Source organism: Ranitomeya imitator, chromosome 2, assembly GCF_032444005.1.
Source record: "Ranitomeya imitator isolate aRanImi1 chromosome 2, aRanImi1.pri, whole genome shotgun sequence".
Taxonomy (NCBI): Eukaryota; Metazoa; Chordata; class Amphibia; order Anura; family Dendrobatidae; genus Ranitomeya; species Ranitomeya imitator.
Window position 1 is genome coordinate 187,783,628 of NC_091283.1, and position 17,401 is coordinate 187,801,028.

At 48.1% G+C, this 17,401-nt stretch overlaps 2 protein-coding genes across 4 annotated transcripts in view; one reads left to right on the top strand and one right to left on the bottom strand.

The window, feature by feature from the left end:
• The first annotated feature begins 475 nt into the window (after nucleotides 1–475).
• Nucleotides 476–6,673, top strand: LOC138662553 (uncharacterized). 2 transcript variants are annotated; one of them, XM_069748332.1, is made up of 3 exons: nucleotides 476–2,487; nucleotides 4,138–4,304; nucleotides 6,161–6,673. In XM_069748332.1, exon 1 carries the CDS (start codon nucleotides 825–827, stop codon nucleotides 2,280–2,282), a length of 1,458 nt encoding a protein of 485 aa, XP_069604433.1. In that variant the 5' UTR covers nucleotides 476–824; the 3' UTR covers nucleotides 2,283–2,487; nucleotides 4,138–4,304; nucleotides 6,161–6,673. The 2 variants fall into 2 exon arrangements, with proteins under 2 accessions (XP_069604433.1, XP_069604432.1); XM_069748331.1 differs by having other exon boundaries at nucleotides 476–4,304.
• An 8,260-nt stretch (nucleotides 6,674–14,933) lies between these two features.
• Nucleotides 14,934–17,401, bottom strand: part of GPKOW (G-patch domain and KOW motifs) — a 30,777-nt gene continuing 28,309 nt past the window's right edge. Inside the window, exons 9-11 of one of the 2 annotated variants that reach the window (XM_069748337.1) lie at nucleotides 17,113–17,182; nucleotides 16,944–17,029; nucleotides 14,934–15,147 (exon numbers count right to left, since the gene is read on the bottom strand). In XM_069748337.1, coding sequence (XP_069604438.1) covers nucleotides 15,019–15,147; nucleotides 16,944–17,029; nucleotides 17,113–17,182 — 285 coding nt within the window. In that variant the 3' untranslated portion in view covers nucleotides 14,934–15,018. Of the gene's footprint in view, nucleotides 15,148–16,606; nucleotides 17,030–17,112; nucleotides 17,183–17,401 lie in introns of those variants that run through there. The other variant, XM_069748336.1, reaches the window with a different exon arrangement.

Genomic DNA, 17,401 nt, shown 5'->3' on the forward strand with positions numbered 1-17,401 from the left:
GAGGCACATAGTGATCAGTGGTCTCCCTGGTAGTGGTGTGGGGGGCTCTGGTGGCACATAGTGATCAGTGGTCTGCCTGGTAATGGTGTGGAGGGCTTTGGAGGTATATAATGATCAGTTGTCTGTCTGGTAGTGGTGTGGGGTCTCTGGAGGCACATAGTGATCAGTGGTCTGCCTAGTAGTGGTATGGGGGGGGGGGGCTCTGGTGGAACATAGACACCAATTTTCTGCCTGGTAGTGGTGTGGGGGCTCTGGAGGCACATAGTGATCAGTGGTCTGCGTGGTAGTGGTGTGGGGGGCTCTGGAGGCACTTAATGATCAGTGGTCTGCCTGGTAGTCGTGTGGGGGGCTCTGGAGGCACATAGTGATCAGTGGTCTGCCTGGTAGTGGTGTGGGGGGCTCTGGAGGCACTTAGTGATCAGTGGTCTGCCTGTTAGTGGTGTGGGGGGCTTTGGAGGCACTTAATGATCAGTGGTCTGCCTGGTAGTCGTGTGGGGGGCTGTGGAGGCACTTAGTGATCAGTGGTCTGCCTGGTAGTGGTGTGGGGGGCTCTGGAGGCACATAGTGATCAGTGGTCTGCCTTGGCACAGCATTGATTATAACGGAGCCTACGATTCCAACGTTTTACCTCCTCCCTAAGACTCACAAAAATACCTCTGTGCCGCCTGGTCGCCCTATCGTGTCGAGGTAATTATCTTGAGGCGATTAATAAATGGATAGACTCGGTATTACAGCCATTGGTAGACGAGCTCCCGTCCTATCTAAAAGATACGAATCAGCTCCTACGGCGGGTTGATGACCTGATTTTGGGTACCGATACAATTATGGGGACAATGGACGTAGAATCATTGTACACGAGTATTCGGCACAATGACGGTTTAGCAGCTACCGATTTCTTTTTATCTGCTTCCAATTGTTCCCCTGACTTTCGGGACTTTCTTCTGGACATCCTAAGATTTACACTCACTCACAATTTCTTTACGTTTAGGGGGTCCTTTTTCCTGCAGCTCCAGGGAACAGCCATGGGAGCGGCCTTTGCGCCCTCCTATGCTAATCTGTTCCTGGGGCTGTGGGAAAGGGACCTCCTACGGTCAGACAGTCTGTTATCTATGGAGCGCGTCCTTTTATGGACGCGCTACATAGATGACATTCTTGTGGTCTGGCAGGGTGACCAGAGGACCTTTTCCGAGTTCGTGGTTACCTTGAATGCAAATGATAGAAATATCAAACTGACAGCAACATCTAGTGACTCTAGTGTTGATTTCCTTGATGTTAGGCTTACCAAAGATAGGGCCGATACTGTTCAAACTACAGTGTATAGAAAACCAACTGCCACTAATATGCTCCTTCACGCTTCCTCCTTCCATCCAGCGCATATGGTCCTTTCTGTCCCAATTGGACAATTCTTGCGGATACGCCGCATCTGCTCCACTAACGCTGAGTTTGAAGCACAGGCGGATGCTCTTAAATCCCGTTTTAAGGAAAGAGGGTACAGCAATCGTGCGATAAAGAGGGCATACCTATGCGCTAAGCACAGCAATAGAGACACACTCCTGTATAATAATTCAGAAAGGGGTGATGGGTCTGGCACCATTAGGTTTGTTACGAATTTTAGCTCACGGGCGGGTGCTATACGTGCTGCCCTAGAGCGGGCCTGGCCTATTCTTAAGACCGACCCGACGCTAGCTAAATTGGTGCCCAATCGACCTACAATTGCGTACCGTAAGGCTAAGAACTTACGGGACCACTTGGTGCGCAGCCACTACACAAGCATGCCTCCTAGGACATTTCTAAACGATCCTAACAATAGACCGAGAGGTGGCTGTCGCACCTGTGGTAAGTGTATAGCCTGTAAAAATATCATGAAGGCAGATACGTTTGTGGACTCTACAGGACAGAAGACGTTTGATATAAAGAAATGTATAACATGCACGTCTAAGAATGTTGTATATTATGCATCCTGCCCGTGCCCTTTAATTTACGTGGGGCTCACCACGCGTCAATTAAAGATCAGAGTAAGAGAGCACGTTCGGGGGATCGAGGCAGCTGCTTCTGAAACAGATATCCAGTTACTGAAAACGATACCCCGACATTTTAAACAACATCACGATTGTGACAGTAGTGCTCTACAGGTTAAGGGTATCGATTTGATCGAAACAAATATTAGGGGCGGGAACATCTCACAACATTTGGCACAGCTCGAGACTCGGTGGATATGGACGCTTAATAGCGTCCATCCCCACGGTCTGAACGAGCCCATTAGCTTTGCGTCGTTTCTGTGATCGCGGCCGGTATATAGGAGATGGTTGGGTGCATGATCGGGTGCACCTCTATTTGTTTTTAATATTGTTTTTATTTCTTAGATTCGTTCTTATTGTTTTGTGGACATGTCAGACGACTTCTTGATTGGACCCAAGCCATTACCTGTCCATCGTGTGATGCCTCGGACCTATTGTGTCCTGAAGAAACATCATCTAATTCCCTCCTGTGGGTCTTCATCTTGTCGGTGGACAGATATATTTATATATTCTCCCATATATATTCTGTTTTTATGTTTTCCCTTTTTTGTTTTTTCTGGTTATATATTTGTATTTGTCATGTTGATTTTTTTGGTTTACGGTATCATGGCGTATGCCATGTATGGGTATCAATCGCATACTAGTGTCATCATGCCGGTTTCTATATAAGTACTTGTGGCGACACCATCGGACTTCTGAGGAGTATATTGAGAGGATTATATTACACACGAGTGGGCACCATAGGGACATCTGGGAGAGTGATATATACATATACAGGTCCTTTAAATCAGCCCAGTTGGGGTTTGTCACTAGTTACTTATCTGTATTGCTGTGGTTATCCCGAGTCCAGTTAGTGTCTCACATCTGCAGTTGCGCTGCCTGCACGCATGCGTGCTGGGCATCGCTGCTCCCCGCGGCTTGCGGCGTCTCGACGCTCGGGCGGTTGCCATGACTTTGGCGGAGCCCCTGCGTGACGTCGCCGCCGCTGTGAGTAGGGTTGTCCTGGCAACGCCTGCGTCATTTCCGGCGGACGCCGCTGCAGATATTGGCGGCCACATATTTAAACTTCGGCTTAGCGATCTTCTGACACGCACCCCTGACGAAGGAGCCTCGGCTCCGAAACGTGCGTCGGGTAGACGTGTCGGCCGTGCACTTGGCTCACACCCGCTAAACCGCCCAGGACCAGGTAATAAAGATTATACTATGTCATCTGCTTTCATGTATATGGGTGCATGTACACCTTCCTGGTTGTTCTCCTGGCGTCGGGGTTAGTGGTTTCGGGTATGGCTTCTGCTGTCTATCAACCTGGTTTACTCCATGTTTCACTTGCTTGGTTCCAGCGGTCATTCTGGACGTTATTAGCAGTCTAAGTTCTCTGGGCCCTATTTTTTACATGTGTGCTATAGTCAAATGGGCGTGATGGAGACTTATACATTATATATCCGTTGGTTCCAGGGCATAGTGTTTAGGGGTATGTAGTGTGTTTCACACTTACCTTAGCCATTCCATTATTTTTGGTGTTTCCTCCCAATATCTATACTCTGTTTTCACATGTTATGGGGAGCCAGTGCTATGTTTTCTATAGGGGAGTACCTATATTGTGTCCTATACCATTTCCCCATCTGTGTCCTATTTATGTCATAGTAATTTTTAATATGTATATGTATATTGAATAAAGAGTTTTGTATTTTGATTATAGTTACCCTTGTTGGTCGTTTTCTTTGTGGTTTCCACATCTTCTCTGCCTGGTAGTGGTGTGGGGGGCTCTGGAGGCACTTAGTGATCAGTGGTCTGCCTGGTAGTGGTGTGGCGGTCTCTGGAGGCACATAGTGATCAGTGGTCTGCCTGGTAATTGTGTGGGGGGCTCTGGAGGCACTTAGTGATCAGTGGTCTGCCTGGTAGTGGTGTGGGGGTCTCTGGAGGCACATAGTGATCAGTGGTCTGCCTGGTAGTGGTGTGGGGGTCTCTGGAGGCACATGTTGGTTATTGGTGGTCACACGTGTGGAGCAGCTTTAGCTGGAGACGGTTTCTGTCATTTACGTGATTGCTGGCTGGTACTTTGTGGCCGGGGCCCGTTAGAGCTGTGGCCTCGTGTTGATGCTTCGTTCTCTTCTTGCAGTGTGACAGCAGCGTCTCCATCATTATCAGACAGTATTGGACGCTCCTGCAGAATCCCGTACCCCTCATCTGCTACCAAGACGTTTCGGAGACTGGAGGATGCAGAATAGCCATGAAGATCTGAGACAATTAGAGGGTGCAGGGTGCTGAGGGTCGTCTTTCTGGAAGGTGAGGTGTCACTTTGGCTGTTCGTTATTTTGGGGACGTCCAGAGATGGATTGCGGTTTTCTCTTTGACTTGGAGACCGCTACTATAACAGCAGGATGGTCGTATCATTGAGCACAGCACCCCCGCTCCTCGCCAAACCCCACTGTCAGAAAGAGGGGTCAAAACCTCAAATTTCCACCAAAGACTGGCAACTCCCCAAATCCATGTGTTAGATATTCATCTGCTGTGAGCCCCTCGGGATCCTCAGGTCCCTAATAATAGACAAGACCCTGCAAATGCCAACATTGCCGGACAAGCCTGCCCAATACTTCACCCCCCTCCATTGAGCCATGGCTCCCGCACATTGGTCCCTCCGCATTACGGAGGCCGTGTGGACGTTCTGTTAGAAGGAGATGTAGTGAAAAACAACATATTATCCAATGATCTGCCTCCTGCGGGGCCCCCCAGAGGTCACCGTCCATAACTGCACTTGGAGAAGAGAACAGCACGAGGGACAGGCGGTGACCCCACAACTAGCGGACAATTACAGGGCGGCTATCATTTCCTATCCTGCCCTTCAGATATAAATGGTGACCCAAATTTTGCTCGATCTCATCATGGTGGTTCTTGCCATAGATTCCACCTCAGGTGTGCGCCTGCTCCATGAATTAATACAAAATATACCTGCTGCTATCATATAGTAAGTTTTAGATATTCAAACCATCCTCCTGTGAGAGGGTTATATGACACCAGTCAGCTGCAAGGACCTCATGAAGCATACTAGTAATGTAATGTGTAAACCGCTGACACATAAGCAACATAATACAGTTATCACAATTACCAGATAATAATTTACACCCATATGGGTATAATGGTCCATAAAAAGTGCAAAATGAGACCTAAAGATAGAGAGACTGCCACTTGAGATACTAATGAACCAGTAAGACCAAATACTTTACCCTATTCTAAGGTCATTCTAGGGATCTCTGTGGAGTGACATGCTCTGCAGGAATCTCTGTGGGTGCCATGCTCTGCAGGGATCTCTGTGGGGTGACATGCTCTGTAGGGATCTCTGTGGGGTGCCATGCTCTGCAGGGATCTCTGTGGGTGCCATGCTCTGCAGGGATCTCTGTGGGGTGACATGCTCTGTAGGGATCTCTGTGGGGTGCCATGCGCTGCAGGGATCTCTGTGGGTGCCATGCTCTGTAGGGATCTCTGTGGGGTGCCATGCTCTGCAGGGATCTCTGTGGGTGCCATGCTCTGCAGGGATCTCTGTGGGGTGACATGCTCTGTAGGGATCTCTGTGGGGTGCCATGCTCTGCAGGGATCTCTGTGGGGTGCCATGCTCTGCAGGGATCTCTGTGGCGTGCCATTCTCTGTAGGGATCTCTGTGGGGTGCCATGCTCTGCAGGGATCTCTGTGGGTGCCATGCTGTACAGGGATCTCTGTGGGGTGCCGTGCTCTGCAGGGATCTCTGTGGGGTGCCGTGCTCTGCAGGGATCTCTGTGGGGAGACATGCTCTGTAGGGATCTCTGTGGGGTGACATGCACTGTAGGGATCTCTGTGGGGTGACATGCTCTGTAGGGATCTCTGTGGGGTGACATGTTCTGCAGGGATCTCTGTGGGGTGACATGCTCTGTAGGGATCTCTGTGGGGTGCCATGCTGTGCAGGGATCTCTGTGGGGTGCCATGCTCTGCAGGGATCTCTGTGGGGAGCCATGCTGTGCAGGGATCTCTGTGGGGTGCCATGCTCTGCAGAGATCTCTGTGGGGTGACATGCTCTGTAGGGATCTCTGTGGGGTGCCATGCTCTGCACAGCTCTCTGGGGTGTGACGTTTTGCAGATTAATAGTTGACCTGTTTCTTCTCTCTTTGTAGTGGGTCTGGAGGTCCGCAGAGCTGTCTGGAGGTCAGCAGAGCCCTCTGGTGCAGATTTTTACCCGTCTTCTTGCTTCCCTGCCCTCGTTCTGTCGTTTTCCTTGGTAATATTAAGGCGCGGCTCGGGGATCAGTTAGTCCATAGGATTTTCGGTTGTGATTGTTGCTGCGTTGTGGGGCTTATCTCATCCAGTCTCTGGTTTCCACCAGTGTGGCGCTCACATGGCGAGGCTGGTACTGGCTGATGGGCATAAGCTGGCGCCCTGACATCTCCTCACTGACGTGACCACATCCTGGAGCAGCTCCTGACGTTCTCCCCGTCCCGCACTGAGCATTCTGGACATTGACTTTCTGTATAAGAAATACTATTTTTATCTAATATGTAAAGTATTATAAATCCGAGTTTCTTCTCTCCCGTCCACTTGTAATTGTGAATAAAGTTCTGTTAGTGACCCCTGATCCCCCCCGGACCTTTGCTTCATACTTATTCATTCTCCTGTAAAATAAATTCTTCTAAATCTTTCCATTTTGATTTTTTCAATATCTCTGCTGCCGTCAGTGATCGGGAACGTTGATTGCATTTAATAAAAATATCAGCTGAGTGTTTGTTACAATGTATCAGTCTGATGTACAATAACAAATGATATTGTGTTAGCCAGAAATACCGATGTGAATACTTTCCTGCCCAACGATGACAAAGTATTCTCGGAGTGATACCTTTATCGGAGAACCAGAACATAAGATATATTTGCAGCTTTTAGAGCACCGCGGCTCCTTCAGGCCGATTACAAATGAATTAATAAGACAAAGGCACAACATTTAGGAGACATTACAGGACATTTGTTCATGAGGTGGGAGGGGTGATGCCTCCTTAGGGTACCGTCACACAGTGGCATTTTGGTCGCTACGACGGCACGATTCGTGACGTTCCAGCGATATAGTTACGATCTCGCTGTGTCTGACACGCTCCTGCGATCAGGGACCCCGCTGAGAATCGTACGTCGTAGCAGATCGTTTGAAACTTTCTTTCGTCGTCTAGTGTCCCGCTGTGGCGGCATGATCGCATGGTGTAACAAAGGTGTGCACGATATTGTATACGATGTGCGCATAGTAACCAACGGCTTCTACATCGCACATACGTCATGAAATTATCGCCCCAGCGTCGTACATTGCAAAGTGTGACAGCAGTCTACGACGCTGGAGCGTCACGGATCGTGCCGTCGTAGCGATCAAAATGCCACTGTGTGACGGTACCCTCAAGAGAAGCCAAGGAAATCAGATTAGGCATTTTCTTACAAATGTAGAGACAGTGGGAATGATGTTCTTAGTTATCTGGAGTCCGTCTGGTGGAGGTGTGAGTTATCCATGTGGTGAGTCCTAAATCCAGCTGTTAAATTGAGTCCTAGTGTCAAAGATTTGAACATCTTTATCAGTGTGAAATCCCATTTTTTCTCTCTCTGTCGTCCTTAAAATGACCTTTAGGCTATGTGCACACGTTCAGGATTTCTTGCAGAAAAATCCTGAGAATTCCAGACATTTTCTGCAAGAAATCCGCAAGAAAACCGCATGCGTTTTTGCCGCGGTTTTTTTCCAGACACTTCCCAATGCATTTTGGAGTGGGAAATCCGCAAAAAAAAACGGAAAATTAATGAACATGCTGCGTTTTTTTGCCGCGATGCGTTTTTTTTGCGGAAAAAAACGCATCATGGCACAAAACATGCGGAATTCATTATAAATGATGGGATGCTTATTGTATGCGGTGTTTTTGCAGTTTTATAGCGTTTTTATCGGGAAAAACCGCAACGTGTGAACACAGCCTTAAGGGTATGTGCACACGTCAGGATTTCTTGCAGAAATTTTCCTGACAAAAACCGGAGATTTCTGCCAGAAATCCGCATGCGTTTTTACCGCGATTTTGACGTGTTTTTGACACGTTTTGGTGCATTTTTTTGCGTTTTTTCCCAAATGCATAGAATTGCGGGAAAAACACAGAAAATCCGCAAAAATAATGAATATGCTCATTTTTTTACCGCAATGGGGTTTTTTCGCTGAAAAAAACGCATCCATGTGCACAAAACATGCAGAATGCATTCTAAATGATAGAATGCATAATGTATGCGTTTTTAATGAGTTTTTATAGCGTTTTTAGCGCGAAAAAACGCAGAAAAAAACGCAAAAAAACCTGTACATGTGCACATAGCCTAAGAATTAAGACTGATAAATCCATCATACAGTGTCCAGTTCTAGAGAAATGTTGTGTCCAGTTCATTCCCGATTGTGTGTCGGTGCAGATTCATCCTTGTTTGTGGTTTTTCATGGTTTCGCCAATATAGATCCCTCTGGGGCACCTTGTACTTTGTATCGTGTACATGAGAAGAAATCCGTGACCTTATTGTCCTGATTTGTGTTTGATATGCAGACAGTATTTGTGGGTGATGAAACAATAAAAAAATGTAAAACTTGTATCCACAGATCACATCAGTGACGGACACATTCCAAAGAGAGGACACTTCTGACAAGGAGATTCCTTAAGTTAAGGGGCTGTTTGTAGGAGAGAAGTGTTTGTTCTGGGAATATATCTTTCAGTCGGCGGTCTCTGTGGAATATGATTCGGAGATCAGTCCATCTTTCCTTAGGATGCTCATGTGGGGGGTTGTATGTGACCACAAGAGGTTCCCTGTTGTTATCCTCTCTGTTTGTAATCCAGGAGGCTGCTTCTTGGGATCCTTATAGCTCAGTGGATCTGTTCATATATGACCATTGGATGGGATCCTTCTAGGACTGTATTCCTCAGCGATAGCAGCTGTAGTTCCCTGTCTTTACTGTCTGAGCAGATACAAATGTACCTCAGAGCCTGACTGTAGATGATGGATATTTTTGTCCCTTGGGCTTGATGTTTGTATGGCGTTGTCCTTGATGTATATGGTCGGGACCAGAAAATGTATTTGGATCTTAAAGAAATTGAGGATGAGCATGATGGTTGGATGGGACTTGTTGAAGTTATCATAGGTCAGCAGATCATGAGCCTATCCAGATTATTAGCAGATCATCGATGTAGCGGAAGTATTCTAGAGGTTTAATACAGCAAGATCGTAATTTTCTCCTCTAGATTGGCCATAAATAGGGTCACACATTGTGGGGACATTTTCCTGTCCATACACTGCTGATATAAATTGTTCCCAAAGGAAAATAGCTGTGAAGAGGCACAAACCTGATAAATGCATCAGTCCCGAACCCACAGAATACCTGAAGATTTATAACCGTGTTGTCCTCCTGTATACTGCAGATGAGTGGCGCCACTATACATCCACTGTTGGTGAGAAGTCTCAGTACCAACAGTAGCCCCTAGGGGGAACAGGTGAGGTTATAGTTCTCCAGCCTCTGTAATCGACCTATAGAAATGTTTAGTTGCTCCACCTGCTGGTTGCCATTGGTACTGCAGATTAGAAATACCTGATACCTAATGACAAATCGCAGTAACGCCTGCGTGAAAATTCCATTACCACGTATATTAATGTCCACGTATCTACACATTACTGTTGCAATTTAGGGACCTACACATTTCACTCTTCTCCAGGATGTAAGTTTCAGTATAGAAGAGATTGAATATTTAAAGAGACATGTGCCGTTGTACTTTGAGTCCGATGTGTGGGCAGCACAGTATAGAGGAGAAGCTGTGCAGAATGATTGAGGCTATGTGCACACGTAGGAAAAGAGGTGCAGGATTTTCTGCACAAAATCCGCATCTCCTGGCAGAATCCGCAGCCGCAGTTTTTGTGCGGAAATGGTGCGGATTTTGCCACTGCGGTTTTTTTTTTACATGAAGGGGTGCAGAAACGCTGCAGATCTGCACAAAAGAAGTGACATGCACTTCTGACATCCGCAGCACTTCCGCACTGATTTTTCCACACACAGCTATTTTTTTTCCCATTGAATAATATTGTACTGTGCATCACAGTGCCGATCCGCAGCAAATCCGCATCGTGTGCTCATAGCCATACAGCTTTGTAGGAGATATTCAGTATAACTTGTGTTCTATGCACATGAGTCCAGTGGGCGGAGCTAATCTGCGTCGTCTCAGGAAAAAGGAAGAAGTGAAGATTCTAACAACAAAAACTAGAGATCCTTCAGCTCAGTGTCTGGCCCAGCGGTCAAGAATCCAGCAACTAACCGAGACGTCGCAGGTTCAATCCCAGTGTGTGGTACCATTTTATAGCTGATGGTTCAGAACATAAAGGGTTAAATATTGCTGTTGGAGTCATAATCTGGATGATTTATTTTACATCAATTTCTGCTGATTTTTTTTTTTAATTTTCACTGATTTTTGTGCAATCTGGTGATTTTCACTGATTTTCACTGAATCCATCTGAATCCAATTAGTGTGAGCGAATTGTGCGGATTCCACTGGAAATTCAGAAAAGACCGCCCAGAAATTTCTGCTTTTCCTGTGAAATCAGCACAATTTGCTCACACTAATTGGATTCAGATGGATTCAGTGAAAATCAGTGAAAATCACCGATTGCACCAGAATCAGTGAAAATCACCAGATTGCATCAAAATCAGTGAAAATAAAGAAAAAATATCAGCAGAAATTGATGTAAAATCTCCAGATTATGAGAATTACTCCAGCAGCAATAATTAACCCTTTATGTTCTGCTCCATCAGCTATAAAAAGACGATCAGAACATAAAAGGTTAAATATTGCTGCTGGAGTAATCATAATCTGGACGATTGATTTTACATCAATTTCTGCTGATTTTTTCCTTTATTTTCACTGATTTTGGTGCAATCTGGTGATTTTCACTGATTTTTACTGATTTTCACTGAATTCGCCTGATTTGAGTCAACGTGACTAAATTGTGCTGTTTCCACAGGAAATTCAGAAAAGACCGACCAGAAATTTCTGCTTTTCCTGTGAAATCAGCACAATTTGCTCACACTAATTGGATTCAGATGGATTCAGTGAAAATCTGTGAAAATCTCCAGATTGCATCAAAATCAGTTAAAATCCGTGAAAATCACCAGATTGCACAAAAATCTGTGAAAATTAAGTAAAAAAAATCAGAAATTGATGTAAAATATCCAGAATATGAGGATTACTCCAGCAGCAATAATTAACCCTTTATGTTCTGATCCATCAGCTATATAATCAGTCAGTGGTATCACACACTGGAATTGAACCTGCGAACGTCTCAGTCACTTGCTGGATTCTTTACCGCTGGGCCAGACACTGAGCTGACAGATCTCTAGTTTTTGTTGTTATGATCTTCACTTCTCCCTATCAGACTTTTTCATGACCAAAGGAATGAAGGGCAGGGAGCCATAATCTGGCTGGAGTAGGCAGAGCATGTTCATCACCAACAGCTGCCGGAGACCAGGGCTCGATCATCAGAGTGATGCCGGAGACCAGGGCTTGATCACCAGAGGGCTGCCGGAGACCAGAGCTTGATCACCAGATGGCTTCCGGAGACCAGGGCTCGATCAGCAGAGGGCTGCCGGAGACCAGAGCTCGATCACCAGAGGGCTGCCGGAGACCAGGGCTCAATCACCAGAGGGCTGCTGGAGACCAGGGCTCAATCGCCAAAGGGATGCCAGAGACCAGGGCTCGATCACCAGAGGGCTGCCAGGGACCAGGGCTCGATCACCAGATGGCTTCCGGAGACCAGGGCTCCATCAGCAGAGGGCTGCCGGAGACCAGAGCTCGATCGCCAGAGGGCTGCCGGAGACCAGGGCTCAATCGCCAGAGGGCTGCCGGAGACCAGGGCTCGATCGCCAGAGGGCTGCCGGAGACCAGGGCTCGATCACCAGAGGGCTGCCGGAGATCAGGGCTCAATCGCCAGAGATCAGGGCTCAATCACCAGAGGGCTTCCGGAGACCAGGGCTCGATCACCAGAGGGGTTCCGGAGACCAGGGCTCGATCACCAGAGGGCTGCCGGAGACCAGGGCTCGATCAACAGAGGGCTGCCGGAGACCAGAGCTCGATCATCAGATGGCTGCCGGAGACTAGGGCTCGATCACCAGAGGGCTGCCGGAGACCAGGGCTCAATCACCAGAGGGCTGCCGGAGACCTGGGCGCGATCGCCAGAGGGCTGCCAGAGACCAGGGCTCGATCACCAGAGGGCTGCCGGAGACCAGGGCTCGATCACCAGAGGGCTGCTGGAGACCAGAGCTTGATCACCAGATGGCTTCCGGAGACCCGGGCTCGATCACAAGAGGGCTGCCGGAGACCAGAGCTCGATCACCAGAGGGCTTCCGGAGACCAGGGCTCAATCACCAGAGGGCTGCCGGAGACCAGGGCTCGATCACCAGAGGGCTGCCGGAGACCAGGGCTCGATCACCAGAGGGCTGCTGGAGACCAGAGCTTGATCACCAGATGGCTTCCGGAGACCCGGGCTCGATCACAAGAGGGCTGCCGGAGACCAGAGCTCGATCACCAGAGGGCTGCCGGAGACCAGGGCTCAATCACCAGAGGGCTGCCGGAGACCAGGGCTCGATCACCAGAGGGCTGCCGGAGACCAGGGCTCGATCACCAGAGGGCTGCTGGAGACCAGAGCTCGATCACCAGAGGGCTGCCGGAGACCAGAGCTCGATCACCAGAGGGCTGCCGGAGACCAGGGCTCGATCACCAGAGGGCTGCCGGAGACCAGGGCTCGATCACCAGAGGGCTGCCGGAGACCAGGGCTCGATCACCAGAGGGCTGCTGGAGACAGGGCTCAATCACCAGAGGGCTGCTGGAGACAGGGCTCGATCACCAGAGGGCTGCTGGAGACCAGGGCTCGAGCCTCAGATCGGCTCACCAGAAGGCCGATGGCACCTGGACTTTCATCAGAACAGAGGCCTCTTCAACAGCAAATGGAGAACCTCTGCTTTATTGTAATGTCCTACTCCAGTCACATCCAGAGCTGCAATTACATTTCTTCTTCATCTCCTATTTTGCAGTAACACATGAGCGAATCTACCAGAAATAGAAATACTTGGCTTCAGCTGATGTTTTAGGCTATATTCACACTTTGCGGATTTTGCTGCGGATCCGCAGCGGATTTGACCGCTGCGGATCCACAGCAGTTTCCCATGAGTTTACATTTCAATGTAAACCTATGGGAAACAAAAAACGCTGTGCACATGCTGCAGAAAAATCCGCGCGGAAACGCTGCGGATTACATTCCGCAGCATGTCACTTCTTTTCTGCGGATTTTCAGCTGCTCCAATAGAAAACTGCAGTTGAAAATCCGCAGAAGAAAACGCAGTAAAAACCGCGATAAATCCGCAGTAAAAACCGCGATGGGTTTTCACTGCGGATTTTGCAATTCCGCTGCGGAAAAATCCGCAGTGGAATCTGCAAAGTGTGCACATAGCCTAAGAGGAAGTCACTGCCGGACCCATTTGACCCCTAAAGTCCCCCTTCAAATTTATGTTACCCCAATCCTTTCTGTTCTCCTACAGACTTCTCTGTCCCCTTACAGACCCTTTATTCTCTACAGACTCCTTTGTCCCCTCTAGTCACGGCCATCTTGTACCCCCAGGCAGATATTCGTGGCCACTTTTTGGTCACGGTAAAATCATGGATTTCTGTGACTTTCTTGCAATCTGGTGTTTTATAGGTGGAAAAACAAAATGAATGAGCAATACTTGACAAACTCAAAATGTCACATACTTCATGTTTGTTACAGAAAAATGGAGAAAATGCTAAAAAAAAAAAGAAAGTCAATCCCCAGCGGTGGGATTGGACCAGGAGGCAGGAGACACCTAGTCCTGTTGTGAGAATCTCCTGCTGAGAACACTGATTTTATTGAAACAACAAGAGACACATTCTAACAAGGAACATATTGCTGGAATCGGGGTCTCTGCCCCTACATCATGCTGCTCTCAGATTATTTAACAAAAATCTGCCCATAGATTCCCTTTAAGGACCAGGTATATATGGAATATAGGAGATGGTAAACCACTGAGAAGGAAATTACATCTATCCAGGCTGTGACCACTAGGGGGCGAAACGTCTCCTAGAGATGGGAATTGGTGGCTGCTGCAGAACTGATATTTCCTATCACTGAACACATTGCTGTTAGGTTTGGATAATCGTCCGCTGTCACCATGTGTAGACACAGACATAGGTTCTCCAACTACTAATGATCCTGACTTAGTAAATAAGTTACTGATCTTGCATCGATCTTAATGTATAATTTTCTCCAGAGCTGCATTCACAATTCTGCCGGCTGCAGAGCTGAAATCTACCAATGATGATCTGCTCTATTTTTATTTTCTGCAGTTTTGTCCTCCATCTTCCTGTAGTAATACTTTCTTCCTTGCTCGGCCTTGTGTCCGGTCTGTAGGCGATTGCTGGAGAAGCTTGTGATCAAACACATCGTTCAGTGACGAGAGCGGCGCAGAGGGGCGGCTGCTGCGTGCAGGAGAGTGATTGCAACTGATTGGCTGCAGTGGTCACAAATGGTGACAGTGTCAAAATAAACCCAAGCTGGAGCACCGGAGGTCTATGCTGGTCTGATGGGGGAGGTGAGGTTTTATTTTTAGGACATTGTCCTGTTTTGTTTTTTTATGTTTATTCAAGTGTGTTTTTGTTTTTACCCCAATCTCGTAAGGGTTAATTGTACCCAGAAAAATGGGAGAATACGTGTGAGAATCGCGCCTGATGAAGATGACAATATAAATGTATGGAGATCTCTATACACATGAGCCTATGCCGTACCCAGGTTAAAGGGATAGTCTGTGACACGTGCCTTTAAGGGGGACTATAATCTCATATTAGGCTGCAGAAATTCTACAAAAACAGTTTATTTACAGGTATTAAATAAAAAAAGACAAATGTACAAAATGTTGTGTCTTCATTGGTTCCGGCTGAGGTCAGTCCTCTCGCATGGCGGTGTAGTGACATATGACGTCGTAGCTGAAGGTGACGGCGGCATCGATGTCCCCCTCCAGCTGCACCAGCGCCCGGCTCTTCTGCCGCTCTCTATGGAGGATCTTCCCCACCTAGGAAAGAAAGGGAAAAGTATGGCGAGTCAGAGGATACACGACCCTTCTGTCTCCAGCCGGCTGGACATGCTGGGAGTTGTAGTGTTGCAGAGCCTCTGGGCAGAGCACAATCTGAGCTGTACATCTCCACAGCCGCTGCGGGCGGAGTCCGACACCAGATTTGTGTGCGGCGTCATTTGCATCTAAGAGTCAGATGTCAAACACGGCTGCAGCCACAGAAACAAAGCACAACGAGAACCCTGGATGTTGGGTGTAGTAGTCTGGAAGCAGTCTGTATCCAGTTTTGGGCTCCGGTGCTCAGGAAGGATATAATGGAACTAGAGAGAGTACAAAGGAGGGCAACAAAATTAATAAAGGGGATGGGAGAACTACAATACCCAGATAGATTAGCGAAATTAGGATTATTTAGTCTAGAAAAAAGACGACTGAGGGGCGATCTAATAACCATGTATAAGTATATAAGGGGACAATACAAATATCTCGCTGAGGATCTGTTTATACCAAGGAAGGTGACGGGCACAAGGGGGCATTCTTTGCGTCTGGAGGAGAGAAGGTTTTTCCACCAACATAGAAGAGGATTCTTTACTGTTAGGGCAGTGAGAATCTGGAATTGCTTGCCTGAGGAGGTGGTGATGGCGAACTCAGTCGAGGGGTTCAAGAGAGGCCTGGATGTCTTCCTGGAGCAGAACAATATTGTATCATACAATTATTAGGTTCTGTAGAAGGACGTAGATCTGGGGATTTATTATGATGGAATAGAGGCTGAACTGGATGGACAAATGTCTTTTTTCGGCCTTACTATGTTACTATGATGGAGGCCATCACTGACAATGGAAGGGTCCTCATGGGTGGTCCTGGAAGGAAGCCCGAAGCTCCGGGGGACCAGCCTCACATTAACCAGCCGTGTCCCGGACAGTTTTTGAGAGTTTGTTCTTCATGAATCTCTACATTAGTTCATGTTAAAACACACCAGCTGCACGCACACAGCGCCTGTCATGGTTCTGGCTGCACGTACACAGCGCCTGTCATGGTTCGGGCAGCACGTACACAGCGCCTGTCATGGTTCGGGCAGCACGCACACAGCGCCTGTCATGGTTCGGGCAGCACGCACACAGCGCCTGTCATGGTTCAGGCTGCACGCACACAGCGCCTGTCATTGTTCGGGTTGCACGCACACAGCATCTGTCATGGATTGGGCTGCACGCACAGAGCACCTGTCATGGTTCAGGGGGCGCACACACACAGCATCTGTCATTCTTCAGGGGGCACACACAGCATATGTCATGGTTCGGGCGTCACGCACACAGCGTCTGTCATGGTTCGGGCGTCACGCACACAGCGTCTGTCATGGTTCGGGCGTCACGCACACAGCGTCTGTCATGGTTCGGGCGGTGCACACACAGCGTGTGTCATGGTTCGGGCAGCACACACACAGAATCGGTCATGGTTCGGGCAGAATGAAGGGTCCCTTTAAAAATTGTATAGGGGGGGGGGGTTTACTTGTCAAAATGGGAAGGTCTATCCTGCTGTGTAGGTGCTGGCCCCCGCCCCCCTTCCTTATGTACCCATCATTAGGAGGTGTAGAGTGGCTCCCCCTATTGGCAAATGGACAAATACGTTGTAAAGTTTATATACTGATGTCGGTTTAAGTTTAAAGGGTTAAATGCATGCATTATTATGTGCTCAGTGAACTCGCTATAGCTGACACCAGAGAGATCCCCCCGAAGCTGCGGCTGTAGCTCCAGTTGGCGTCTCCCTGAATGTAGGATGTAGTCGGAGACTTGTCTACTTGCCTGGCCGCGATGTTTTCCCAGCACCACCAGCACATGTTCCCCCTCCTCTTTGGGGATCACAGTCTCCAGCATGTCCTGTTTTATATCTGTGGGACGGAGAGAGAATATGACTGTGGATTCGGCACCAAAGGGGTAATCCCTGGACGCTATTTTGGGGGCTTGTATTTACCTTCCAGGATATGTCCAGTTTCTGTCCGACACACGCAGGTCGTGGGGCTCAAAACATCTTCTACCACCATCTGCATGGAGAAAAAGAACAAAGGATGGACGAGGACCGTCAGCCCCAATCATCTTACTCCGTGCCGCTCATGTCTGAAGGGACAGAGGCCGAGTGTGAGAGCAATAAAAGCGGCACAAGCAATAAGCAGTAAGACGATCAGCCTTACATCTGCCCTCTGATCAGTATCTACACAACACATCGTTTGTTTTTCTGATTTTTTGTAATTGGGTTTCGTGAT

Bases quoted from the DNA above. Each gene is read 5' to 3' on its own strand.
- LOC138662553 (XM_069748331.1), top strand. From the start codon at position 825: ATGGGGACAATGGACGTAGAATCATTGTACACGAGTATTCGGCACAAT.